General features: G+C 52.1%; 2 protein-coding genes across 4 annotated transcripts in view; both read left to right on the forward strand.

Moving 5' to 3' along the window:
- Nucleotides 1-1,854: 1,854 nt before the first annotated feature.
- EIF3K (eukaryotic translation initiation factor 3 subunit K) lies at nucleotides 1,855-6,709 on the forward strand. Of its 2 annotated transcripts, XM_058822882.1 has the most exons (8): nucleotides 1,855-1,922; nucleotides 2,694-2,792; nucleotides 2,916-3,036; nucleotides 3,507-3,581; nucleotides 3,693-3,759; nucleotides 5,155-5,232; nucleotides 5,766-5,891; nucleotides 6,581-6,709. In XM_058822882.1, the coding sequence occupies exons 1-8, from the start codon at nucleotides 1,864-1,866 to the stop codon at nucleotides 6,610-6,612; spliced, it is 657 nt and encodes a 218-aa protein (XP_058678865.1). In that variant the 5' UTR covers nucleotides 1,855-1,863; the 3' UTR covers nucleotides 6,613-6,709. The 2 variants fall into 2 exon arrangements, with proteins under 2 accessions (XP_058678865.1, XP_058678866.1); XM_058822883.1 differs by lacking the exons at nucleotides 1,855-1,922; nucleotides 2,694-2,792; nucleotides 2,916-3,036 and adding an exon at nucleotides 3,206-3,234.
- Nucleotides 6,710-6,982: 273 nt separating this feature from the next.
- ACTN4 (actinin alpha 4) overlaps nucleotides 6,983-27,469 on the forward strand; it is a 45,544-nt gene continuing 25,057 nt past the window's right edge. For both annotated transcript variants that reach the window (XM_058822893.1, XM_058822894.1), the window contains exons 1-7: nucleotides 6,983-7,185; nucleotides 20,977-21,091; nucleotides 22,036-22,155; nucleotides 24,635-24,721; nucleotides 25,294-25,381; nucleotides 26,475-26,553; nucleotides 26,628-26,709. In XM_058822893.1, the coding sequence (XP_058678876.1) occupies nucleotides 7,045-7,185; nucleotides 20,977-21,091; nucleotides 22,036-22,155; nucleotides 24,635-24,721; nucleotides 25,294-25,381; nucleotides 26,475-26,553; nucleotides 26,628-26,709 (712 nt within the window). In that variant the 5' untranslated portion in view covers nucleotides 6,983-7,044. The remainder of the gene's footprint in view (nucleotides 7,186-20,976; nucleotides 21,092-22,035; nucleotides 22,156-24,634; nucleotides 24,722-25,293; nucleotides 25,382-26,474; nucleotides 26,554-26,627; nucleotides 26,710-27,469) is intronic.

Consider the following 27,469-nt stretch of genomic DNA (forward strand, 5'->3'; position numbering starts at 1 on the left):
GGGAAAAGAGAGAAATGTGAAGGGAAAAGAGAGGTAAACGTGAGGGGAGAAGAGAAACAAATGTGAGAGGAAAAAGGGCGAGAATCGTGAGGGGAGAAAAGGGCAGGAATCATGAGGGGAGGAAAAAAATGTGAGGGGAGAAGGGAGGGAAATGTGAAGGGAGATATGAGGGAAAAGTGAGAGAAATGTGAGAGGTAAAGAGAGGGAAATGTGAAGGGAGAAAAGGGCATGAATGGTGAGGGCAAAGAGACAGAAATGTGAGGAGAAAAGAGATTCGTGAGGGGAGAAAAGGGCAGGAAATGTGAGGGGAAAAAAGAGTGGGAAACGTGAGGGGAAAACTGGCCAAGAACATAAGGGGAAAAGGGAGGGAAATGTGAGGGGAAAAGGGGGTGAAACATGAGGGAAGAAGAGAGAAATGCGAAGGGAAAAGAGAGGTAAATGTGAGGGGAGAAGAGAAACAAATGTGAGGGGAAAAAGGGCGAGAATCGTGAGGGGAGAAAAGGGCAGGAATCATGAGGGGAGGAGAAAAACGTGAGGGGGGAAGGGAGGGAAATGTGAAGGGAGATATGAGGGGGAAAGTGAGAGAAATGTGAAGGGAAAAGTGAGAGAAACATGAGGGGAAATGAGAGGGAAATGTGAAGGGAGAAAAGGGCAGGAATCATGAGGGCAAAGAGAGAGAAATGTGAGGGGAAAAGAGAGAATGGGGAGGGGAGAAAAGGGCGGGAATCATGAGGGGAAAACAGGCCGGGAACGTGAGGGGAAAAGGGAGGTAAACGTGAGGGGAGAGGAGAGAGAAACGTGAGGGGGGAAAAGGGCGGGAATCGTGATGGGAGAAAAGGGCGGGAAAATGTGACGGGAGAAAAGGGCGGGAAAATGTGAGGGGAGAAAAGAGAGAATTGTGAGGAGAAAACGGCAGGAATTGTGAGGGGAAAAAGGGGGAAACGTGAGGGGAGAAAAGAGAGGGAAATGTGAGGGGAGAAAAGGGGGGGCACTGTGAGGGGGTAAGTGGGAAATGTGAGGGGAAAAGGGAGGCAAACATGAGGGGAGAAGAGAGAGAAATGTGAGGGGAGGAAAAAGTGGGAATCGTGAGGGGAGAAAAGAGCATGAATCGTGAAGGGAAAAGGGAGAGAAATGTGAGGAGAAGACAGAAGGAAACGCGAGGGGAAGAGAGAGGGAAATGTGAGAGGAAAAGGGAGAGACGTGAGGGGAAAGGGGGGAAACCATGACCCTCCAGGAGCTCCCTGGGACCCCTCAAAACCGCCCAGGATCCCCTGGCCCTTTACTGACCCCTCCACTGCCTCCCCAGTTCAGCCTGACACTGACCCAACTGCAATCCCAGTACCGTTCCAGTACAATCCCAGTACGGTTCCAGTACAAACCCAGTACAATCCAGTACGGTTCCAGTACAATCCCAGAACAAATCCAGTATGGTTCCAGTACAACCCCAGTACAATCCCAGTATGGTTCCAGTACGGTTCCAGTACAATCCCAGTACAATCCAGTACGGTTCCAGTATAATCCCAGTATGGTTCCAGTACAACCCCAGTACAATCCCAGTACTATCCAGTACGGTTCCAGTACAACCCCAGTGCGGTCTCACTGTCCTTCCTGTACAAACCCAGTATGATCCAGTAAAATCAGCTGCAATCCCAATTTATCCCAGTTTGTCCCAGTTTGTCCCAGTTTGTCCCAGTCCCTCCATTCCCGCCCCAGTTCGGGACGCTGCCCATATTGGAAGTGGGCGTGGCTAAAGCGATGCGCGCGACCGAAGTCCACGCACGCGCTCTCGCTCTGTGGGCGTGGCCAGTGAGCAGCGGCGAACCGGAAGTGGCTGTGACGTCCCTTTCCGGAGGAGCCGCCAACATGGCGCTGTTCGAGCAGATGCGGGCGAACGTGGGGAAACTGCTGCGGGGCATCGACCGGTACTGGGAGCGCTGGGAGGGACTGGGGGGGACCGGGAGGGACTGGGAGGGGATTGGGGGGGACTGGGAGGGACTGGGAGGGGACTGGGGGGGACTGGGAGGGACTGGGGGGGACTGGGAGGGACTGTGGGGGGGACTGGGGGGGATTGGGAGGGACTGGGAGGGGATTGGGGGCCCTGATGGGATCTTAGGTGTGTAAAGGGGATCCCAGGTGTGTAAAGGGAGGTGCCAGTTGTGTTCCAGGTGTGTAAAGGGGGGGGTCCCAGGTGTGTCCCAGGTGTGTAAAGGGGGTCCCAGGTGTGTCATGGAGGGTCCCAGGTGTGTCCCAGGTGTGTAAAGGGGGTCCCAGGTATGTCATGGAGGGTCCCAGGTGTGTAAAGGGGATCCCAGGTGTGTAAAGGGGGTCCCAGGTATGTCATGGAGGGTCCCAGGTGTGTAAAGGGGATCCCAGGTGTGTAAAGGGGGACCCAGGTGTGTCACAGGTGTGTAAAGGGGGGTCCCAGGTGTGTCACAGCTGTGCCCAGGTGTGCCACAGGTGTGTCCCAGGTGTGCCACAGCTGTGCCCAGGTGTGCCCAGGTGTGTCACAGGTGTGCCCAGGTGTGTCCCAGATGTGTCACACACCCCTGTCACCCCCTCCCAGGTATAACCCCGAGAACCTGGCCGGGCTGGAGCTGTACAGTGAGGGGGCTGGGATGATTCTGGGTGTGCCCAGGTGTGCCCAGGTGTGTCCCAGGTGTGTCCCAGGTGTGTCACACGCGTGTCTCACACAGGTACAACCCCGAGAACCTGGCCACGCTGGAGCGCTACGTGGAGACGCAGGCCAAGGAGAACGCCTACGACCTGGAGGCCAACCTGGCCGTGCTGAAGCTGTGAGAGCACCTGGGGGGCTCAGGGGGATTTTGGGGGTGCTCAGGAGGATTTTGGGGGGGCTCAGGAGGATTTTGGGGGGCTCAGGAGGATTTTGGGGGGCTCACCTGGGCTCACCTGTGCAGGTACCAGTTCAACCCAGCGTTCTTCCAGACCGGGGTGACGGCGCAGATCCTGCTCAAGGCTCTCACCAACCTCCCCCACACCGACTTCACCCTCTGCAAGTGCATGATCGACCAGGCACACGTATCCTGGCACCCCAAAATATGGGGGGACCCCGAAAATGGGACACCCCAAATCCAGGGAACCCCCAAATCCAGGGAGAACCCCAAAAAAACCCAAAATTCAGGGAAAATCCCAAAAAAAAACCCCCAAAATCCAGAGCAAAAACCCCAAATCCTGAGGGATTTCACCCTCTGCAAGTGCATGATCGACCAGGCACACGTATCCTGGCACCCCAAAAATGGGACACCCCAAATCCAGGGAACCCCCAAATTTCGTAAAAAAAAACCCCCAAATCCCATAAGGACCCCCCAAACCTCCCCAGGGACCCCCATTTTCCCTGGCTCCCCAGAGAGACCAAATCTGGCCTTTCTCCCCTCAAAATCCCCCCCAACTCCCGATTTTGGGGGCCTGGGTGAGGGAGATTTTTGGGGTTCAGCCCCAAAACTCCCCAATTTTGTCCCAAATTTCCCCTTGACCCCCCCAAATCTCAGCAAGAGGAGCGCCCCATCCGGCAGATCCTGTACCTGGGGGAGCTGCTGGAGACCTGCCACTTCCAGTCCTTCTGGGTGAGAGCCCCCCCCCCCAACGTTTGGGGGTCCCCAAAATCCTGGGGAGGGGTCCTGGAGATAAAGGGGGAGCCCTAAATGTGGGGGTGACCCCCCCCCAAATTCCTGCAGCAAGCGCTGGATGAGAACATGGAGCTGCTGGAGGGGATCACCGGCTTCGAGGACTCCGTCAGGAAATGTGAGGGGAATTTGGGGGCTCCTGGGGGGGCTTTGGGGGGTCCTGGGGGGCTTTGGGGAGAATCTTGAGGGGTTCTGGGGGTCCTGGAGGGGTTTGGAGGGAATCTTGAGGGGCTTTGGGGAGGTTTTGGGGGTCCTGGAGGGAATCTTGAGGGGCTTTGGGGGTCCTGGGGAGGTTTTGGGGGTCCTGGAGGGGTTTGGAGGGAATCCTGGGGAGGTTTTGGGGGTTCCTAGGGAGATTTTGGGGGTCCTGGAGGGGTTTGGAGGGAATCTTGAGGGGCTTTGGGGAGGTTTTGGGGGTCCTGGGGAGATTTTGGGGGGGCTTGGAGGGAATCTTGAGGGGGTTTGGGGAGATTTTGGGGGTCCTGGGGGGGGTTTTGGGGGTCCTGGGGAGGTTTTGGGGGTCTTGGAGAGAATATTGAGGGGCTCTGGGGAGGTTTTTGGGGTCCTGGGGAGGTTTTGGGGGTCCTGGAGGGGTTTGGAGGGAATCTTGAGGGGTTTTGTGGAGGTTTTGGGGGTCCTGGAGAGATTTTGGGGGGGCTTGGAGGGAATCTTGAGGGGGTTTGGGGAGATTTTGGGGGTCCTGGGGGGGGTTTGGGGGGTCCTGAAAGGTTTTGGGTGGCTTGGAGGGAATCTTGAGGGACTTTTGGGGGTCCTGGAGGGGTTTGGAGGGAATCTTGAGGGGCTTTGGGGAGGTTTTGGGGGTCCTGGAGGGAATCTTGAGGGGCTTTGGGCAGGTTTTGGGGGTCCTGGGGGGATTTGGAGGGAATTTTGAGGGTTCTTGGGGAGGTTTTGGGGGGGCTTGGAGGGTATCTTGAGGGGGTTTTGGGGGTCCTGGGGACATTTTGGGGGTCCCGGAGGGGTTTGGAAGAAATCTTGAGGGGCTTTGGGGAGGTTTTGGGGGTCCTGGGGAGGTTTTGGGGGGTTTGGAGGGTATCTTGAGGGGGTTTTGGGGGTCCTGGGGACATTTTGTGGGTCCTGGAGAGGTTTTGGGGCTCCTGGAGGGAATCTTGAGGGTCTTTGGGAGGTTTTGGGGGGCTTAGGGAGGTTTTGGGGGTCCTGGGTTATTTTTAGGGGGATCCTGGAGGAACCTGGGGGTAATTCAGGGGGAATTTGAGGGTCCCTGAGGGGGTTTTGGGGGTCCTGGAGGGGTTTGGAGGGAACCTTGAGGAGGTTTTGGGGGTCCTGAGTTAGTTTTAGGGTTCCTGGAAGAACCTGGGGGTGCTTCAGGGGAGTTTTGGGGTCCAGAGGAGTCCTGGGAGGAGAATTGGAGCATCCAGGAGAGGATTTGTGACATCCTGGGGAGCTCCCAGGCGGTTGTTTGGGGGTCTGGGGGTTTTTGGGGGGTCCTGGGCGGTTTTGGGGGGCCTCTGTGACATCTTGGGGGTCCCCACAGTCATTTGCCACGTGGTGGGGATCACGTACCAGCACATCGACCGCTGGCTGCTCGCCGAGATGCTGGGGGACCTCTCAGGTGAGGGGGTTTGGGGGGTCTCAGGTGGGGTTTGGGGGGGTCCTGGATGGAGTTTTGGGGGTCCCAGGTGGGGTTTGGGGCGTCCCAGGTAGGGTTTGGGGGGGTCTCAGGTGGGGTTTGGGAGGTCCTGGATGGAGTTTTGGGGGTCCCAGGTGGGGTTTGGGGTGTCCCAGGTGGGGTTTGGGGGGTCCTGGATGGAGTTTTGGGGGTCCCAGGTGGGGTTTGGGGGTTCCAGGTGGGGTTTGGGGGGTCCCAGGTGTAATTTGGGTTCTGGAGGGAGTTTGGGAGGGTCCTGAGGGGTTTTGGGGGGTCCCAGGTGGGATTTTGGGGGGTCCCAGGTGGAAGTTGGGTTCTGGGGGGAGCTTTTGGAGGGTCCTGAGGGGGTTTGGGGGGTCCTGAGGGAGCTTGGGAGGGTTCTGTGATGAGGTTTGGGGGGTCCTGGAGAGATGCAAGAGGGTCTGGAAGGCTCTGGGGGGGTTTGGGGGTCTCTAGGGGGTGTCCAAGCCCCCCCAGACCCCTCTGTGCCCCCCCAGAGTCGCAGCTGAGGGTGTGGATGAGCAAATACGGATGGACAGAGCCGGAGCCGGGGCGGATCCTCATCTCCAACCAGGAGGAGAACATCAAACCCAAGAACATCGTGGAGAAAATCGACTTCGACAGTGGGTTGGGGGTCCCGAGGGGGATTTGGGGCATCGTGGTGGGAGTCTGGGGACGGTTTGAGGGGTCCTTAGGGGATTTTGGGAGGATACAGGGAGATCCCATGGAGATTTTGGGGTGCTGGAGGAGATTTGGGGGATCTGGAGAGGGTTTGAGGCAATACAAGAGGGTCCCGGGGGTGCCCTGAGGAGTTTTGGGGGTCTGGGGAGGGATGCAGGAGGGTCCCAGGGGTGTCTGAGGAGTTTTGGGGCTCTGGAGAGGGATACAGGAGGGTCCTGGGGGTGTCCTGAGGAGTTTTGGGGCTCTGGGGAGGGATGCAGGAGGGTCCCAGGGGTGTCTGAGGAGTTTTGGGGCTCTGGGGAGGGATACAGGAGGCTCCCGGGGGTGCCCTGAGGAGTTTTGGGGCTCTGGGGAGGGATGCAGGAGGGTCCCAGGGGTGTCTGAGGAGTTTTGGGGCTCTGGGGAGGGATACAGGAGGGTCCCAGGGGTGCCCTGAGGAGTTTTGGATGGGTTTTGGGGCTCTGGGGAGGGATACAGGAGAAGCTCAGGGGTGTCCTGAGGAGTTTTGGATGAGTTTTAGAGGGTTTTGGGGCTCTGGGGATGGATACAGGAGAAGCCCAGGGGTTTCTGAGGGAGATTGGAAGCACAGTGGTGTCTTTGCCTCCCCTCATCTCACCTGTTTTCCTCCCAGGTGTGTCCAGCATCATGGCGTCGTCTCTCTGAGCCCCTCAAAAGCGAGCCCTCAACACCGACCCCCCAATTCCAACCCCCCAACCCCGATCCTGCCCAGTTTAACCAGTAAAGAGGCTTCAAAGTGGAACTAGGCTCGTTCTTGGGGGCGTCAAAATGGAGGGGGGGCTCTGAGGGGAGGTGGGCGTGGCTTTGAGTGGGCGTGGCTTGAGCGCGCTGGGCGTGGTTTGCCGCTGTTATGGGCGTGGTCTCGGCTCCGTGAGGGCGGTGGGTGTGGCGATGGGCGTGGCCACTGTGGCGCCTGAGGGCGGTGGGCGTGGCTCCGCCCAGCCCCGTGCGCGCGCGGCGCGGTGGGCGCGGCCTGGGCGGCGGCGCGTGCGCAGTCGGGGCGCGGGTGGGGGGGGGCAGATTCGGGTCCGTGTCGCTGGCGCGTCCTCCGCCTGTCGCGACATCAGGGCGGCGATAATGGTGGATTACCACAGCACGGGGCAACCCCACCCGTACGGCGGGAACGGGCCCGGCCCCAATGGAGACTACATGGCCCAAGAGGACGATTGGGATCGGGATCTACTCCTGGACCCCGCCTGGGAGAAGCAGCAGCGCAAGGTGGGGGGGAGCTGGGGGGGGTCACTGAGGGGGGATCGTGAGGGGCTGAGGGGTCCCTGAGGGAATTTCACAGCCTGAGGGGTCTGGAGGGCTTGAGGGGTCTCTGAGGGGTCCCAGAGCGCGGGGCAGGGGGAGCTGGGGGGTGCCTGAGGGATCCTGGAGTGTCTGAGTGGTCCCTGAGGGGATCCGTGAGGGATCTTGGGGTGTCTGAGGGGATCCTGAGGTGTCTGAGGGGATCCATGAGGGATTTCGGGGTATCTGAGAGGTCCCTGAGGGGTCTTGGAGTGTCTGAGGGATCCCTGAGGGGATCCATGAGGGATCTTGGCGTGTCTGAGGGGATCCATGAGGGATCCTGGGGCATCTGAGGGGATCCGTGAGGGATCCGTGAGGGATCTTGGTGTCCCTGAGGAGATCTGTGAGGGATCCTGAGGTGTCTGAGGGGATCCTGGGGTTCCTGAGGGGATCCGTGAGGAATTTCCGGGTGTCTGAGTGCTTCCCTGAGGGGATCCGTGAGGGATCCTGAGGTCCCTGAGTACATTCGAGTCTGAGGGGTTCCTTTGAGGAGTCCCTGAGGGGATCCATGAGGGATTTCGGCGTGTTTGAGGGGTCTCTGAGGGGATCCATGAGGGATTTCGGGGTGTTTGAGGGGTCTCTGAGGGGATCCATGAGGGATCATGAGGTTTCTGAGGGGATTTCAGTCTGAGGGGTCCCTGAGGGGGCCGGGGGTGTCCCTGAAGGAATTCATGAGGGATCCCAGCCAGGGACAGGGAGGTTTTGGGGGCCTGGGGGGTTCCTTGAGGGGTCTGAAGAGACCCAGGAGCCTCCCTGAGGGCTCCCAGCCGGGGCAGGGACACCTGAGGGCTCTCGGCGCCTTTTGGGGCGTCTCTGAGGAGGCTCAGGGTGTCCCTGGAAGGTCCGAGCTGGGTCTGGGGGAGAATCGGGACTTTTGGGGGGGGTCAGAGGGGGAAAGACGCCCGGAACTGGGTGAGGGGGACACTTTGGGAGCCCCCAGAGCTGTGTTTGGGGGGCAATGTCACACCTGAGGATCGAGAGCTGAACTTTGGGGACTCCCAGATCTGTGTTTGAGGTGGGAATACCACACCCGAGGATTGAGAGCTGAACTTTGGGGACCCCCAGGGCTGTATCTGGGGGAGGATACCGCCCCTGAAGGTTGAGAGCTGAATTTCGGGGACCCCCAGATCTGTGTTTGAGGGGGAATATCACACCTGAGAGGTGAGGGGTGAACTTTGGGGTGCTGTATTTGAAGGGGGTACCACACCTGAGGGTCGAGGGCTGAACTTTGGGGTGCTGGATTTGATTGAGGGCAGAATTTCGGGAACCCCGAGGGGTTTCCTCAGGTTCCCGGGGGTGTCCGGAGGTTTTTCCCCCCCAATTCCGGCTGCAGAAGCTTCCGGAGAGCGGCGGGACGGGATAAAGGGCACTGGGGAAAGGGGGGGATCGCTGGGATCCGCCGGGATCCACCGGGATCCGCCGCCTTCCCGGGATATGGGGAACACCGGGGGGGTCCCTCCCATCGCCCCCTCCCCAAATTACCCCGGGCCCACCCTCGGGCGTGGGAACGGCCGGGACTGGGAGGGGCCGGCCCGGAATTCCGAGCGGGCGCCGGAGGGTTCCGGGTTAATCATCGCTGGGGACGGGCGGAACTGCGAGCTCGGGGCAGTGCCCGGGAGAATTCCTGAAGTTTGGGGTTCCGTTCCCTCAATTTGGGGTGAATTCCCTTAGTTTGGGATGTATTCCTGTGTTTGGGGTGAACTCCGGGCTCGGGGCAGTGCCCGGGCTTGGGGAGAATTCCTGAAGTTTGGGGTTCCGTTCCCTCAATTTGGGGTGAATTCCCTTAGTTTGGGATGTATTCCTGTGTTTGGGGTGAACTCCGGGCTCGGGGCAGTGCCTGGGCTGCGGGAGAATTCCTGAAGTTTGGGGTGAATTCCTGCACTTCAGGGTTCCGTTCCCGCAGTTTGAGGTGCATTCCTGTAGTTTGATATTCCGTTCCCGTGATTGGAGTGAATTCCTGCAGTTTGGGGTTCCGTTCCGGCAGTTTGGGGTGAATTCCTGCAGTTTGGGGTTCCGTTCCGGCAGTTTGGGGTTCCGTTCCCGCAGTTTGGGGTTCCATCCCCGCAGTTTGGGGTGAACTGCGGGCTCGGGGCAATTCCTGTAGTTTGGGGTGAATTCCTGCATTTTAGGGTTCCATTCCTGCAGTTTGGGGTGAATTCCCTCAGTTTGGGGTTCTATTCCCAGGTTTGGTGTTCCATTCCCTCAGTTTGGAGACAATTCCTCTATTTTAGGGTTCCATTCCTGCAGTTTGAGGTTCTATTCCCAGGTTTGGGGTGAATTCCCGCAGTTTGGGGTCAATTCCTGCATTTTAGGGTTCCATTCCCGCACTTTGTGGTTCCATTCCCTCAATCTGGGGTTCCATCCCCACAGTTTGAGGTTCCATTCCCGCACTTTGGGGTGAATTCCCTCAATCTGGGGTTCCATTCCCGCAGTTTGAGGTTCCACTCCCAGGTCTGGGGTGAATTCCTGCAGTTTTGGCTTCCATGCCCTGAGCTCTCCCTGAGTTCGGGGTTTTGTGTTCGCTCCCCGGGCCTTGGTTAAATTCTGAGTTTTGCTGTGAATTCGAGTTCATTTCCCAATTCTGTGTTGGGTTCCGCGCGTTTTGGGTTTAATTCCCTGAATTTTGGTTCAGTTCCCTCCGGCTTGGGGTGAACTCCCTGAATTTGGGGTGAATCCCCTCAGTGTTGGGGCTGAATTTGGGGTGAACCCCCTCAGTTTTGGGGTGAATTTGGGGTGAATCCCCTCAGTTTTGGGGTGAATCCCCTCAGTGTTGGGGTGAATTTGGGGTGAATCCCCTCAGTGTTGGGGTGAATCCCCTCAGTTTTGGGACTGAATCCCCTCAGTTTTGGGGTGAATTTGGGGTGAACCCCCTCAGTGTTGGGGCTGAATTTTGGGGTGAATCCCCTCAGTGTTGGGACTGAATCCCCTCAGTTTTGGGGTGAATCCCCGCAGTGTTGGGGCTGAATTTGGGGTGAATCCCCTCAGTTTTGGGACTGAATCCCCTCAGTTTTGGGGTGAATCCCCTCAGTTTTGGGACTGAATTCGGGGATCCCTGCCATTGCCGTGGTTCCCTGCCATTTCCAGGTTTTTCCCACAAAATCCCGGGCTAAGTTCGATTATTTTTGGCACAGGAAGCGCGGCGTGAGCTTCCTCCTCCTCTTCCTCCTCCTCCTCCTCCTCCTCCTCCTCCTCCTCCTCCTCCTCCTCCTCCTCCTCCTGCATTCCCGGCGCTTCCCCCGTTTCCTGCTGCTTCTCCTTTGCCCAAAATGGAATTTTTCTCAGGATTTGGTGCTGAATTCTGGGCAGTGCCGGAGCACGGACGAGCTGTGCCCCGGGGTTAATTAGGTGTTAATTAATGAGCGGAATTTTGGGGTTGCCTTTCCCGGTTTTGGGCATTAATTTGGGAATGAGTTTGGAATTCGCTTCCCCAGCTCTGGAATTCCGAGCGTCCCAAAGCCTCCCCCGGGTGGGGCTGGGGAGGATTCGCCTCTGGAATTCTCTGGAATTCCAACAACGCGGGAGAGCGGAACGCGGGCCCTGCAGCGCCCGTCCGTCCGTCCGTCCGTCCGTCTGTCCTTCCTCCCCAAAGCCACCAGAAAACCCAGAATTTCAGGCGCTTTGCAGGTCTGTCCGTCTGTCCGTCCGTCTGTCCTTCCTCCCCAAAGCCACCAGAAAACCCAGAATTTCAGGTGCTTTGCAGGTCTGTCCGTCTGTCCGTCCTTTCCTTCCTTTCCTTCCTCCCCAAAGCCACCAGAAACCCCAGAATTTCAGGTGTTTTGCAGGTCTGTCCGTCTGTCCTTCCTTCCCTTCCTCCCCAAAGCCACCATAAACCCCAGAATTTCAGGTGCTTTGCAGGTCTGTCTGTGTGTCCATCTGTCCTTCCTTTCCTTCTTCCCCAAACCCACCATAAAACCCAGAATTTCAGGTGCTTTTACAGGTCTGTCCGTCTGTCCTTCCTTTCCTTCCTCCCCAAAGCCACCATAAAACCCAGAATTTCAGGTGCTTTGCAGGTCTGTCCGTCTGTCCGTCCTTCCCTTCCTCCCCAAACCCACCATAAACCCCAGAATTTCAGGTGCTTTGCAGGTCTGTCTGTCCGTCCTTCCCTTCCTCCCCAAAGCCACCATAAACCCCAGAATTTCAGGCGCTTTGCAGGTCTGTCTGTCCGTCTGTCCGTCTGTCCTTCCTCCCCAAAGCCACCAGAAACCCAGAATTTCAGGCGCTTTGCAGGTCTGTCCGTCTGTCTTTCCTCCCCAAAGCCACCAGAAACCCAGAATTTCAGGCGCTTTTCCTCCAGGAATTTTTGCCCCATCCGGGTGTTTTTCCTCCTATAAACCCCAGGATTTTTTGCCCTGTACAGTTATTTTTCTTTCCATAAAAACTCAGTATTTTTTGCCCCAAACCAGTATTTTTCCTCCAGCAATTTTTGCCCCATCCAGGTGTTTTTCTTTCCATAAAAACCCAGCAATTTTTGCCCTATACAGTTATTTTTCTTTCCATAAACCCCCAGGAATTTCAGGTGGTTTGGGGCCATTCCCAGCTCCTCATTTTGGGGTTATTTCTCTTTTTTCCCATTTTTGGGCCATTCCCAGCTCCTTTCCCCCCACAGTCTCAGCCCATCCTGTCACCAGCAGCGATTTTAGGGCAAGAAATCCCAGAATAAAACACAGGAAAGTTTTTCTGGCCTGGAAATCTCGCTAAAATCCAAATTTTGGGTGAATTTTGGATGAATTTTGGGTGAATTTTTGGATGAATTTTTGGTGAATTTTAAATGAAGTTTTGGTGAATTTTGGATGAATTTTTGGGTGAATTTTGATGAATTTTTGGGTGAATTTTTGGATGATTTTTTATGAATTTTGATGAATTTTTGGGTGAATTTTTGATGAATTTTGGTGAATTTTGGATGAATTTTTGATGAATTTTTGGTTACTTTTTGGTGAATTTTGGGTGAATTTTTTATGAATTTTGGATGAATTTTTGGGTGAATTTTGGGTGAATTTTGATGAATTTTTGGGTGAATTTTTGGTGAATTTTGGATGAATTTTTGGGTGAATTTTAAATGAATTTTTGGTGAATTTTGGATGAATTTTGATGAATTTTCGATGAATTTTCGGTTACTTTTTGGTGAATTTTGGGTGAATTTTTGATGAATTTTGGATGAATTTTTGGGTGAATTTTTGGCGAATTTTTGATGAATTTTGGGTGAATTTTGGATGAATTTTTGGTGACTTTTTGGTGAATTTTGGATGAATTTTGATGAATTTTTGGGAGGCGCCGCCGCTCCCCCATCGAGGCGGGGCCGCTGATCCCGCCTGGAATGCGGGCACGCCCTGCCCCACCTGCGCACCAAAACCCAAAAACCCCAAAAAACCCCAAAAAACCCCAAAAAACCCCAAAAAACCCCAACCCCCCCTTGTGAGGGCCCTGGCCGGAATTCTCGCGTTGTTCCCAAAAAGGGCAAAGAACGAGGAGAATTCTGAGCTCGGCCTCCCCCGGGAGCCACAAAAACATCCCAAAAACACCAGGAAATCTGCAAATAACACAGAAAATAACAAAAAAACATCCCAAAAACACCAGGAAATCTGCAAATAACACAGAAAATAACAAAAAAACATCCAGAAACACCAAAAACATAACAGCAAAAACATCCCAAAAACAGCAGGAAATGTGCAAATAACACAGAAAATAACAGCAAAAATATCCAGAAAAACAACAAAAAACATAACAGCGAAAACATCCAAAAAACACCAGGAAACATAAAAAAAAAACCCAAAAAATCAGCAAAAATATCCAGAAAATTAACAGCAAAAACATCCAGAAAACCACCAGGAAATCTGCAAATAACACAGAAAATAACAGCAAAAACATCCGAAAAACAACAAAAACATAACAGCAAAAACATCCAGAAAATTAGCACAAAAACATCCAGAAAAACAACAGGAAACATAAAAAAACAATAAAAAAATAACAGCAAAAACATCCAGAAAAACATCCAAAAAATTAACAGAAAAATTCCAAAAAACCAGCAGCAAAACCATCCAAAGAAACCAACAGGAAAAACATTAAAAATCACCTAAAAAATCAACAGCAAAAACATCCAGAAAAACAACAGGAAACATCCGAAAAATTAACAGAAAAATTCCAAAAAATTAACAGCGAAAACATCCAAAAAAAACCCCCAAAATATCAACAAAAACATCCAGAAAAACAACAGGAAAAACATAAAAAATCTAAAAAAAACAACAGCGAAAAATAAAAAAAAAAAAAAAACACAAAAAAACCCAGCAAAAACATCCAAAAAACACAAAAAATTCCAAAAAAAACCAACAGAAAATATCCAGAAAAACAGCAAAAAAAAAAAAAAAAAAAAAAAAAAAAAAAAAAAAAAAAAAAAACCAGCAAAAACATTAAAAAAAATCACACAAAAAAATTCCAAAAAAAAAAAAAAAACCCAACAGAAAATATAAAAAAAAACCCCACAAAAAATTCCAGGCAGAGAGGAAAACCCAGGATGTGCTGAGGGTGACAGGGATGGGACAAAAAACCCCAAAATCCTCATTTTTCCCAAATTTTTCCCAAATTTTTATATTTTTTCCTAATTTTTATCAATCTTCTCCCTCAATTTTTACTCATTTCCCCTGAATTTTTCCTCATTTTCCCAATTTTTCCCCATTTTCCCTCAGTTTTTCCTCATTTTCTCCCTATTTAAATAACTTTTCCCACTTTTTCCCCTCATTTTTCTGCTTTCTGGCTGATTTTTCCTCATTTTTTCCTCATTTTTCCATCCCTTTTTCTGTTTTTTTCCCCCTTTTTTTCAGATTTCTCATTGGGATTTTTGGGTCATTTTTCCTCCTTTCCGTCTCCTCGGCCAAACGGGCGCCTCGTTAATTATGTTAATTATGCAAATTATGCAAATGCTGTTAATTAAGCGCCGCTAGCGAGCCCAGGGAACGCCTGGATGAGTTTTTTATTCCCTCTGGAATTTTCTTTCAGCTCTGCCTCGATTTAATTTGGAATTTGGGAGCCAATTCCTTCCTGCCCCAGCCAGGCCTCGGTACTGACTCAGTTTGGGGATTTTTTGGGGATTTTTTGGGGATTTTTTGGGGATTTTTTGGGGATTTTTTGGGGATTTTTTTGGGACTTTTTTTGGGATTTTTTAGGGGGTTTGGGGGAATTTTTAGGGTTTTTTGGGGGGATTTTTTGGGGGGATTTTTAGGGTTTTTTGGAGGGATTTTTTGGGGCTTTTTTTGGGAAAAATTTGAGGAAAATAGGGAGGGAAATGCATTTTCTAGCCCTAAAATTCCCAATTTTTAGGGAGAAAATGATGGAAAATAGGGAGGAATGTGAATTTTCCAGCCTGAATTTCCGGGAATTGGAGCTGAATTCCCCATTTCCATCCCCAATTCCCAGGATTTTGATTTAATCCCCATTTCCATCCCCAATTCCCAGGATTTTGATTTAATTCCCTTTTCCAGCTCCAATTCCCAGGATTTTGATTTAATCCCCATTTCCATCCCCAATCCCCAGGATTTTGATCCTGATCCCATTCCCACCCCATCCCCAGGATTTAGGATTTATTCCCAATTTCCATCCCCAATTCCCAGGATTTAGGATTTGTTCCCATTTTCCATTCCCAGGATTTAGGATTTATTCCCATCTCCATCCCCAATCCCAGGATTTAGGATTTGTTCCCATCCCCAGGATTTAGGATTTATTCCCATTTTCCATCCCCAATCCCCAGGATTTAGGGTTTGTTCCCATTTTCCATCCCCAATTCCCAGGATTTAGGATTTGTTCCCATTCCCATTTCCACCCCCAGGATTTAGGGTTTGTTCCCAGGATTTAGGATTTGTTCCCATTCCCATCCCCAGGATTTAGGGTTTGTTCCCATTTTCCATCCCCAGGATTTAGGGTTTGTTCCCAGCCCATTCCCAGGATTTAGGGTTTGTCCCCAATCCCCAGGATTTAGGATTTGTTCCCAGGATTTAGGGTTTGTTCCAATTCCCAGGATTTAGGGTTTGTCCCCAGGATTTAGGGTTTGTCCCCAGGATTTAGGGTTTGTCCCCAGGATTTAGGGTTTGTTCCAATTCCCAGGGTTTAGGGTTTGTCCCCAGGATTTAGGGTTTGTCCCCAGGGTTTAGGGTTTGTTCCCATTTTCCATCCCCAGGATTTAGGGTTTGTTCCAATTCCCAGGGTTTAGGGTTTGTTCACAGGATTTAGGATTTGTCCCCAGGATTTAGGGTTTGTCCCCAGGATTTAGGATTTATTCCCAGCCCGTTCCCGGATTTCAGCTGCTCCCCCAGTCCCTCCCCTGCCACAATCGCAGGAAATTTTCCGGGCGCTTCCGTGGGAAGGAAATTGCCGAGCGGGGCCGGAATCTCCTTTTTTGCCTTTTTGGGCCGCTCGAGGCGGCCGGGAATGCGCGGGGGCTGCGGCTGCCGGGGTTCGTTTAGCACAGATTTGATTTTGTCCTGGGTTTTATTCCTGGATTTTATCCTGGATTTTATCCTGGATTTTATTTTATTCCAGATTTTATAATGGATTTTATTCCTGGATTTTATCCTGGATTTTATCCTGGATTTTATTCCAGATTCATCCCAGATTCATCCTGGATTTTATCCTGGATTTTATCCTGGATTTTATTCCAGATTTATCCCAGATTCATCCTGGATTTATCCCGGATTTTATCCTGGATTTTATTCTGGATTTTATTCCAGATTCATCCCAGATTCATCCTGGATTTATTCTAGATTTTATTCTGGATTTTATTCCAGGTTTATCCCAGATTCATCCTGGATTTATCCCGGATTTTATCCTGGATTTTATCCTGGATTTTATTCCAGATTTATCCCAGATTCATCCTGGATTTATCCCAGATTTTATCCTGGATTTTATTCTAGATTTTATTCCAGATTTATTCCAGATTTATCCCAGATTCATCCTGGATTTATCCTGGATTTTATTCCAGATTGATCCTGGATTTTATCCTAAATTTTATCCCAGATTTTATCCTGGATTTTATCCTGGATTTGTCCCAGATTTTATCCTGAATTTATCCCAGATTTATTCCTGATTTTATCCTGGATTTTATTTTATTCCAGATTTTATAATGGATTTTATTCCTGGATTTTATTCTGGATTTTATCCCAGATTTATCCCAAGTTTATCCTGGATTTATCCTGGATTTTCCCAGATTTTATTCCTGGATTTATCCTGGATTTTATCATGGATTTATCCTGGATTTATCCTGGATTTTATTCTGGATTTTATTTCAGGTTTTATTCCAGATTTTAGTCCTCATTTTATCCTGGGTTTTATCCCTGATTTATCCCGAATTTATGCAGGATTTTATTCCAGATTTATCCTGCATTTTATCCCAGATTTTATTTTATCCCAGATTTTATTCCTGAATTTATCCCAGATTTATCCCAGATTTTATCCCGAATTTATCCCGGATTTTATCCCGGATTTATCACTGATTTTATCCTGGATTTTATTCCAGATTTTATTCCTGGATTTTATTTTATCCTGGATTTTATTTTATCCTGGATTTTATTTTGTCCCGGATTTTATCCCAGATTTTATTCCAGATTTATCCTGGATTTTATCCAGGACTTATTCCAGATTTGATCCCGGATTTTATTCCAGATTTATCCTGGATTTTATCCTGGATTTATTGCAGATTTTATTCCAGATTTGATCCCGGATTTTATTCCCGGCTGACTCAGTGCCCCGTGCGTGTCGGTGAATGGGATCCCAGGATGGGATTTCTGTGGGATTTTTATGGGATTTCTGTGGGGTTTTTCTGGGATTTTTATGGGATCTCTTGGGGCTCTGTGTGCCCATGAAGGAGATCCCATACTGAGATTTCTGTGGGGTTTTTCTGGGATTTTTATGGCATCTCTTGGGGCTCTGTGTGCCCATGAAGGAGATCCCACACTGGGATTTCTGTGGGGTTTTTCTGGGATTTTTCCGGGATCTCTTGGGGCTGTGTGTGTCCATGAAGGAGATCCCACACTGGGATTTTTATGGGATTTTTATGGGATTTTTATGGGATTTTTATGGGATTTTTCTGGGATCTCCTGGGGCTGTGTCTGCCCATGAAGGAGATCCCACACTGGGATTTCTGTGGGGATTTTTATGGGATTTTTTCCAGGATCTCCCTCCATGCCCAGTGACTCAGTGCCCCGTGCGGTGAATGGGATTTCTGTGGGGTTTCTGTGGGGTTTTTCTGGGATCTCTCAGTGCCCCGTGCGTGTCGGTGAATGGGATCCCACACTGGGATTTTTATGGGATTTCTATGGGATTTTTCTGGGATCTCTTGGGGCTGTGTGTGCCCATGAAGGAGATCCCACACTGGGATTTCTGTGGGGTTTTTATGGGATTTTTATGGCATCTCTTGGGGCTCTGTGTGCCCATGAAGGAGATCCCACACTGGGATTTCTGTGGGATTTTTATGGGATCTCTTGGGGCTGTGTCTGCCCATGAAGGAGATCCCACACTGGGATTTCTGTGGGGTTTTTATGGGATTTTTCTGGGATCTCTTGGGGCTGTGTGTGCCCATGAAAGAGATCCCACACTGGGATTTCTGTGGGGTTTTTATGGGATTTTTATGGCATCTCTTGGGGCTCTGTGTGCCCATGAAGGAGATCCCACACTGGGATTTCTGTGGGGTTTTTCCGGATCTCTCTCTCATGCCCAGCTGACTCAGTGCCCCGTGCGTGTCGGTGATTGGGATCCCAGAATGGGATTTCCGTGGGATTTCTGTGGGGTTTTTTGGGATCTCTGTGGGATCTCCCAGGGCCTGTTCTGTGTGCCTGTGAAGGAGATCCCAAACCAGGATTTTTGTGGGATTTTTTCCGGTGTCTCCCGTGCCCAGGCTGACTCAGTGCCTTGTGTGTGTCCATGAATGGGATCCCATAACAGGATTTTTGCGGGATTTTTTCCGGTGTCTCCCGTGCCCAGGCTGACTCAGTGCCCCGTGCGTGTCGGTGCCCGCTGGCCACGCCCGGCCACGCCCGGCTCTGGCACGATCAGCCCTGGCACCGGCCAAAGTCCCGGCACCGCCCGGAGCCGCCCGGAGCGCGGGGCGATCCCGGAGCCGCCCCACACGGGATGTTCCCACATCCAGGGGCACCCGCCCGGCTTTGGGCTGGATCCCGGGGGGATCCTGCAGGGTCTGGGCTGTTCCCACATCCAGGGAATCAGATTGAGTTTCCTGCTGGCTTTGGGGCTGGATCCTGGGCTGGATCCTGCAGGGTCTGGGCTGTTCCCACTGGATCCTGGGCTGGATCCTGCAGGGTCCGGGCTGTTCCCACATCCCGGGGATCAGATTGAGTTTCCTGCTGGCTTTGGGGCTGGATCCTGGGGTCAGAGCCCGTTCCTGACCCCACAGTGTGGCCCCACAAGGAGAATTTGGGGTGGGGCTGTCCCAGTTCCTCAATAACTGGAGCTGGGGGTTGTGGGGTTGGGCGTTCCCGGGGATGAAAGGTTGGGGTCATTGCTGTGGAGTCAATAACTGAGTCATTGCTGATGGGATCAATAACTGAGTCATTGCTGTGGAGTCAATAACTGAGTCATTGCTGTGGGATCAATAACTGAGTCATTGCTGTGGGGTCAATAACTGAGTCATTGCTGTGGGGTCAATAACTGAGTCATTGCTGTGGGGTCAATAACTGCAGTCATTCCTGATGGGATCAATAACTGCAGTCATTGCTGTGGGGTCAATAACTGCAGTCATTGCTAATGGGGTCAATAACTGAGTCATTGCTGATGGGATCAATAACTGCAGTCATTGCTGTGGGGTCAATAACTGCAGTCATTCCTGATGGGATCAATAACTGAGTCATTGCTGTGGGGTCAATAACTGCAGTCATTGCTGTGGGGTCAATAACTGCAGTCATTGCTGTGGGGTCAATAACTGAGTCATTGCTGTGGGATCAATAACTGCAGTCATTCCTGATGGGATCAATAACTGCAGTCATTGCTGTGGGGTCAATAACTGCAGTCATTGCTGTGGGGTCAATAACTGAGTCATTGCTGATGGGATCAATAACTGAGTCATTGCTGTGGGGTCAATAACTGAGTCATTGCTGTGGGGTCAATAACTGCAGTCATTGCTGTGGGGTCAATAACTGCAGTCATTCCTGATGGGATCAATAACTGCAGTCATTGCTGTGGGATCAATAACTGAGTCATTGCTGATGGGATCAATAACTGAGTCATTGCTGATGGGATCAATAACTGAGTCATTGCTGTGGGGTCAATAACTGAGTCATTGCTGTGGGGTCAATAACTGCAGTCATTGCTGTGGGGTCAATAACTGCAGTCATTCCTGATGGGATCAATAACTGAGTCATTGCTGTGGGGTCAATAACTGAGTCATTGCTGTGGGGTCAATAACTGCAGTCATTCCTGATGGGATCAATAACTGAGTCATTGCTGTGGGGTCAATAACTGCAGTCATTGCTGTGGGGTCAATAACTGAGTCATTGCTGTGGGGTCAATAACTGAGTCATTGCTGTGGGGTCAATAACTGAGTCATTGCTGTGGGGTCAATAACTGAGTCATTGCTGATGGGATCAATAACTGAGTCATTGCTGTGGGATCAATAACTGAGTCATTGCTGTGGGGTCAATAACTGAGTCATTGCTGTGGGATCAATAACTGAGTCATTGCTGTGGGGTCAATAACTGAGTCATTGCTGATGGGATCAATAACTGCAGTCATTGCTGTGGGGTCAATAACTGAGTCATTGCTGATGGGATCAATAACTGCAGTCATTGCTGTGGGATCAGTGGGGTCATTCCCAGTGGGGTCAGTGGGATCATTCCCAGTGGGGTCAGTGGGATCATTCCCGATGGGATCATTCCCAGTGGGATCAGTGGGCCATTGCTGATGGGATCAATAACCCGGGGTCATTGCTGATGGGATCAGTGGGGTCATTCCCAGTGGGGTCATTCCCAGTGGGGTCAATAACCTGGGGTCATTCCCAGTGGGGTCATTCCCAGGGGGATCAATGGGATCATTCCCAATGGGATCAGTGGGATCATTCCTGCTGGGATCAGTGGGATCATTCCCAGTGGGATCATTCCTGCTGGGATCAGTGGGATCATTCCCAATGGGATCATTCCCAGTAGGATCAATGGGATCATTCCCAGTGGGATCATTCCCAGTAGGATCAATGGGATCATTCCCAGTGGGATCATTCCTGCTGGGATCAGTGGGATCATTCCCAGTAGGATCAATGGGATCATTCCCAGTGGGATCATTCCTGCTGGGATCAATGGGATCATTCCCAGTAGGATCAATGGGATCATTCCCAGTGGGATCATTCCTGCTGGGATCAGTGGGATCATTCCCAATGGGATCATTCCTGCTGGGATCAATGGGATCATTCCCAGTGGGATCATTCCCAGTAGGATCAATGGGATCATTCCCAGTGGGATCATTCCTGCTGGGATCAGTGGGATCATTCCCAGTGGGATCATTCCTGCTGGGATCAGTGGGATCATTCCCAGTGGGATCATTCCTGCTGGGATGAGGAATCCCCAGGCCCCCAATTCCCCATTTTCCCCCCAAACCCTGGAGATCCCCACTGACCCCAGAGGTTCCCCAAACCCTGGGGTTCTCTGCTGGCCCTGGGGGTCCCCTCAAACCCCAGGGTCCCCCTCAACCCCCAGGGTCCCCCCCAGACCCGCTGACCCCGTCGCTGTCGCGCAGACGTTCACGGCCTGGTGCAATTCCCACCTGCGCAAGGCGGGCACGCAGATCGAGAACATCGACGAGGATTTCCGGGATGGGCTCAAACTGATGCTGCTGCTCGAGGTCATCTCAGGTCAGGCCTCTGCTCAGAATCCTCAGACTGGGACCAAAATCCTTAAACTGGGACCAAAATCCTCAAACTGGGACCAAAATCCTTAACCTGGGACCAAAATCCTCAAACTGGGACCAAAATCCTCAAACTGGGCCCCAAAACCGCCAAACTGAGATCAGAATCCTAAACTGGGCCCCAAAACCCCCAAACTCAGCCCAAAATCCTTAAACTGGGACCAAAATCCTTAAACTGGGCCCCAAAACCCCCAAATTCAGCCCAAAACCCCCAAAACTGGGATCAAAATCCTTAAACTGGGACCGAAATCCTTAAACTGGGCCAAAATCCTCAAACTCAGCCCAAAAACCCCCAAACTCAGCCCAAAATGCCCAGCTGGTCCCAAAATCCTTAAACTGGGCTCAAAAACCCAAACTGAGTCCAAAAAGCCCCAAACTGGGACCAAACCTTTTAACCCTGACCCAGATTATTTAACCCTGACCCAGATTATTTAACCCTGACCCAGATTAATTAACCCTGACCCAGATTAATTAACCCTGACCCAGATTATGTAATTCTCACCCAGATTATTTAACCCTGACCCAAATCCTCCAGTCCTGACCCAAACCCTTTAACCCTGACCCAGATTAATTAACCCTGACCCAGATTATTTATTTAATCCTGACCCAAACCCTCCAATCCTGACCCAGATTATTTAATCCTGACCCAAATCCTCCAGTCCTGACCCAAGCCCTTCAGTCCTGACCCAAACCCTTTAACCCTGACCCAGATTAATTAACCCTGACCCAGATTATTTATTTAATCCTGACCCAAACCCTCCAATCCTGACCCCAAACCCTTTAACCCTGACCCAGATTAATTAACCCTGACCCAGATTAATTAACCCTGACCCAGATTATTTATTTAATCCTGACCCAAACCCTCCAATCCTGACCCCAATGCCATTGCAGGGGAGCGGCTCCCGAAGCCCGAGCGGGGCAAGATGAGGGTGCACAAGATCAACAACGTCAACAAGGCCCTGGACTTCATCGCCAGCAAAGGCGTCAAGCTCGTCTCCATCGGCGCCGAGGGTGAGGCCCCAGCTCGGGGATCCGCTGGGATCTGATGGAATCCGCTGGGATCCGCTGGGATCTGACACCCCAGGGCCCCTTCTGGGCCAAAATCGGGATTTTTGAGGGGTTTGAACCATGACTCAAACCCTTTAAACTTGACCCAAAACCCTGCGGGATTGGGATCGTTCCCTGTGGGATTGGGATCGTTCCCTGCGGGATTGGGACCATTCCCTGTGGGATCTCTGGGATCATTCCCTGTGGGATCGGGACCATTCCCTGTGGGATCTCCAGAACCATTCCCTGTGGGATCTCTGGGATCATTCCCTGTGGGATCTCCAGAACCATTCCCTGTGGGATCTCCAGAACCATTCCCTGTGGGATCTCCAGAACCATTCCCTGTGGGATTGGGACCATTCCCTGCAGGACTGGGATCATTCCCTGTGGGATCTCTGGGATCATTCCCTGCGGGATCGGGACCATTCCCTGTGGGATTGGGATCATTCCCTGCGGGATCGGGACCATTCCCTGTGGGATCTCTGGAACCATTCCCTGTGGGATCTCCAGAACCATTCCCTGTGGGATTGGGACCATTCCCTGTGGGATTGGGATCATTCCCTGTGGGATCTCTGGGATCATTCCCTGCGGGATCGGGACCATTCCCTGTGGGATTGGGATCATTCCCTGCGGGATCGGGACCATTCCCTGTGGGATCTCTGGAACCATTCCCTGTGGGATCTCCAGAACCATTCCCTGTGGGATTGGGACCATTCCCTGCAGGACTGGGATCATTCCCTGTGGGATCTCTGGGATCATTCCCTGCGGGATCGGGACCATTCCCTGTGGGATTGGGATCATTCCCTGCGGGATCGGGACCATTCCCTGTGGGATCTCTGGGATCGTTCCCTGCAGGATTGGGATCATTCCCTGCGGGAGTGGGACCATTCCTTGCGGGATTGGGACCATTCCCTGTGGGATCAAGATCATTCCCTGTGGGATCTGAGGTCATTCCCTGCAGGATCCAGGACCATTCCCACAGGATTCAGGATCATTCTCTGTGGATCCAGGACCATTCCCTGTAGATCCAGCACCATTCCCACAGGATCCAGCACCATTCCCTGTAGATCCAGGACCATTCCCTGTAGATCCAGGACCATTCCCTGTAGATCCAGCACCATTCCCTGTAGATCCAGGATCATTCCCTGTAGATCCAGGACCATTCCCTGTAGATCCAGCACCATTCCCTGTAGATCCAGCACCATTCCCTGTAGATCCAGCACCATTCCCTGTAGATCCAGGACCATTCCCTGTAGATCCAGCACCATTCCCACAGGATCCAGCACCATTCCCTGTGGGATCCCCGGGGCCCGGGCGGGCCGGGCTGGCAGCGGCTCCGGCCGGGCCGGTTTGTTGGGATCCCGGCTCAGGAAAGCTCCGCGTGCCCGGAGCCGAGCGAGTCCCGACCGGCCCCGAGCCGGGAGACGCCCGGCGCCCGCCCCAGCCCAGCAATTCCCAAAAAAACAACGGGAGCTGCTGGAGGCAGCCCTGGGAATGTGGGATCGGGATGGGGAGCCCGGGATTCCTCCCCTGTGGGATTCCTGCCCTGGGGGATTCCTGCCCTGTGGGATTCCTCTCTCCCTCTCCGTGGTTTCCGAGGTTCTTTTCCAACCCAAACAATTCCGTAATTCCAGGATTCCGTGGTTCTGTAATGGATTCCAGGATCTGTAATTCCAGTTCTGCAGTCCCACAAATCCTGCATCCCCTATTCGCAGGGTTCCATGATTTTGGGTCTCGTAATTCCAGAGTTTTGTGTCCTGAGACTCCATAAATCCAGGATTCCCAGATCCCGTGGTCCCGTTATTGCAGGATTCCCTAATATGGGACCCATTAATCTGGGGACTCCAAAATTAATTTTTTTACTCCTCCATTGTGGAGCCCCCCAAATTCCAGGGCCCCACAACCCCATAATTCCCCCTGGGAATTCCCCCCCGGGATCCATTCCCTGGGAATTCCTCCCTGGGATCCATTCTCTGGGGCAGAATTCCCCCCTGGGATCCATTCCCTGTTAATTCCCACCCAGGATCCATTCCCTGTGTTTTCCCTTTGGGAATTCCCACCTGGGATCCGTTCCCTGGGATCCATTCCCTGTGTTTTCCCCTGGGAATTCCCCCATGGGATTCATTCCCCGTGTTTTCCCTTTGGGATCCATTCCCTGGGATCCATTCCCTGTGTTTCCCCCCGGGATCCATTCCCTGGGATCCATTCCCCGTGTTTTCCCTTTGGGATCCATTCCCTGGGATCCATTCCCTGTGTTTCCCCCTGGGAATTCCCACCTGGGATCCATTCCCTGGGATCCATTCCCCGTGTTTTCCCTTTGGGATCCATTCCCTGGGATCCATTCCCTGTGTTTTCCCCTGGGAATTCCCACCTGGGATCCGTTCCCTGGGATCCATTCCCTGTGTTTTCCCTTTGGGATCCATTCCCTGTTTCCCTCCCGCAGAGATCGTGGACGGGAACGCCAAGATGACGCTGGGCATGATCTGGACGATCATCCTGCGCTTCGCCATCCAGGACATCTCCGTGGAAGGTAACGGCGCACGGGATCCGCCCCTGGATTGGGGGATCCACACGGGATCCGCTCCTGGGATTGGGGATCCATCCTGGGATCTGCTCCTGGGGTTGTGGGATCAACACAAGATCTGCCCTGGAATTGGGGGATGCACCCTGGGATTTGCTCCTGGGATTGGGGGATCCGCATGGGATCTGCCCTAGAATTGGGGGATCGACCCCAGGATTTGTTCCTGGGATTATGGGATCCACATGGGATTTGTTCCTGGGACTGTGGGATCCACCCCTGGGATTGCAGGATCTGCCCCTGGGATTGTGGGATCCACCCTGGGATTTGCCCTGGAATTGTGGGATTTGCCCTGGGATTGTGGGATTTGCCCTGGGATTGTGGGATCCACCCTGGGATTTGCCCTGGGATTGTGGGATCCACCCCTGGGATCGTGGGATCCACCCCTGGGATTGTGGGATCCGCCCCCAGGATCTGCCCCTGGGATTGTGGGATCCCCCCCAGGATCCCCCCCGGGATCCCCCCCAGGATTCCCCCCAGGATCCCCCCCAGGATCCCCCCATTTTCTGCTCCCGCTCCCGCAGAGACCTCGGCCAAGGAGGGGCTGCTGCTCTGGTGCCAGCGGAAAACGGCTCCGTACAAGAACGTCAATGTGCAGAACTTCCACATCAGGTCCTTCCTCCTCCTCCTCCTCCTTCCTCCTTCTACTCCTCTTCATCTTTCCCCTTCCCCTTCCTCTTCCTCCTTCCCCTTCCCCTTTCCCTTCCTCTTCCCATTTCCCAGGGCAGAATTCCCAAATTGCCCTTGGATTCCCAGGATCTCATTCCAATTTCCCCTGTGAATTCCCATGGTCTGGTCCTCATTTTCTCTCTAAATTCTTGGGATCCGATCCCAGTCTTCCCTGAATATTCCCATGATCCAATCCCAATTTTCCCTGCAAATTCCCGGGATTTCACTCCTGTTGTCCCTGCGGATTCCCATGATCTGATCCTGGTTTTTCCTGTGGATTCCCGTGACCTGATCCCCATTTTCCCTGTAAATTCCCATGATCTCATCCCAATTTTCTCCATGGATTCCCAGAATCTGATCCCAGTTTTCCCTGCCGATTCCTGGGATCTGATCCCCATTTTCTCTGTGAATTCCTGGGATTCAATCCCAGTTTTCCCCATGGATTCCCATGACCCGATCCCCATTTTCCCTGTGGTTTCCTGGGATCTGATCCTGGTTTTCCCTGTGGATTCCCAGAATCTCACTCCCAATATTCCCTGCACATCCCAATGACCTGATCCCGATTTTCCCTGCACATCCCCACGGTCTGATCCCAATTTTCCCTGCGGATTCTCACGACCTGATCCCCATTTTCCCTGCACATCCCCACGACCTGATCCCCATTTTCCCTGTGTATTCCCATGATCTGATCCCCGTTTTCCCTGCGGATTCCCACAACCTGATCCCCATTTTCCCTGCACATCCCCACAACCAGATCCCCATTTTCCCTGCACATCCCCACGGTCTGATCCCCATTTTCCCTGCGGATTCCCACAACCTGATCCTGATTTTCCCTGCACATCCCCACAACCTGATCCCCATTTTCCCTGCGGATTCCCACAACCTGATCCCCATTTTCCCTGCGGATTCCCACAACCTGATCCCCATTTTCCCTGCACATCCCCACAACCTGATCCCCATTTTCCCTGCGGATTCCCACGACCTGATCCCCATTTTCCCTGCACATTCCCACGGTCTGATCCCCGTTTTCCCCCAGCTGGAAGGACGGGCTGGCCTTCAACGCCCTCATCCACCGGCACCGCCCGGAGCTGATCGAGTACGACAAACTGCGCAAGGTAAACCCCAAACCCCGCCCTGGAAAATCCGGGAATTTGGGAATTCCCACCCACAGAGCCCCTCCTGTCCCCAGGATGATCCTGTCACCAACCTCAACAACGCCTTCGAGGTGGCTGAGAAGTACCTGGACATTCCCAAGATGCTGGATGCCGAGGGTGAGTGTGGAATTCCGGATCCCGGGGTCTCTTCCAGGCCCTGGAGGGGATTTCCTCACAGGATCCCTGGTTTCTCCTGGATTTCTCCTGGATTTCTCCAGGATTTGGGATGCTCAGGGTTCCAGAATTGGTTGGTTTTATCATCCTGTAATTCCAGGGGTGGGGAACGCGCAGGACTCCACAGCTGTACAATCCCAAAATTCCAGCGTCCCATAAATCTGGAATTCCTTTCTTCTAGGATTCCTTAAGTCTTGGATTTCATTATTCTAGGACTTCACAATTCCAGGATCCCATCCATCTGGCGTTCCTTTCTTCTAGGATCCCATCGTTCTCGGATTTTGTTATTCCAGAACTCCGCAATTCCAGGATCCCACAACTCTTTGATCCCACAATTCCAGCATCCCATAAATCTGTCATTCCCTTCTTCTAGGATCCTGTAATTTTCAGATCTCATTATTCTGTGACTTCAGGATCCCATAAATCTGACATTCCCTTCTTCTAGGATCCCATAATTCTTGGATTTTATTATTCCAGAACCCCACAGCTCCAGGACCCCACAAATCTGACATTTTCTTTTTCTAGGATCCCTCAATTCTTGGATTTTGTTATTCCAGAACTCCACAATTCCAGCATCCCATAAATCTGACGTTTTCTTTTTCTAGGATCCTGTAACTCTTGGATTTCATTATTCTAGGACTTTACAATTCCAGGATCCCACAAATCTGACATTTTCTTCTTCTAGGATCCCATAATTTTCAGA

Source organism: Ammospiza caudacuta, chromosome 35 (genome assembly GCF_027887145.1).
Source record: "Ammospiza caudacuta isolate bAmmCau1 chromosome 35, bAmmCau1.pri, whole genome shotgun sequence".
Taxonomy (NCBI): Eukaryota; Metazoa; Chordata; class Aves; order Passeriformes; family Passerellidae; genus Ammospiza; species Ammospiza caudacuta.

Bases quoted from the DNA above. Each gene is read 5' to 3' on its own strand.
- EIF3K (XM_058822882.1), top strand. From the start codon at position 1,864: ATGGCGCTGTTCGAGCAGATGCGGGCGAACGTGGGGAAACTGCTGCGG. The intron at 2,793-2,915 runs GTGAGAGCACCT...TCACCTGTGCAG, and splicing joins AACCTGGCCGTGCTGAAGCT to GTACCAGTTCAACCCAGCGT. The intron at 3,760-5,154 runs GTGAGGGGAATT...GGGTCCCCACAG, and splicing joins CGAGGACTCCGTCAGGAAAT to TCATTTGCCACGTGGTGGGG.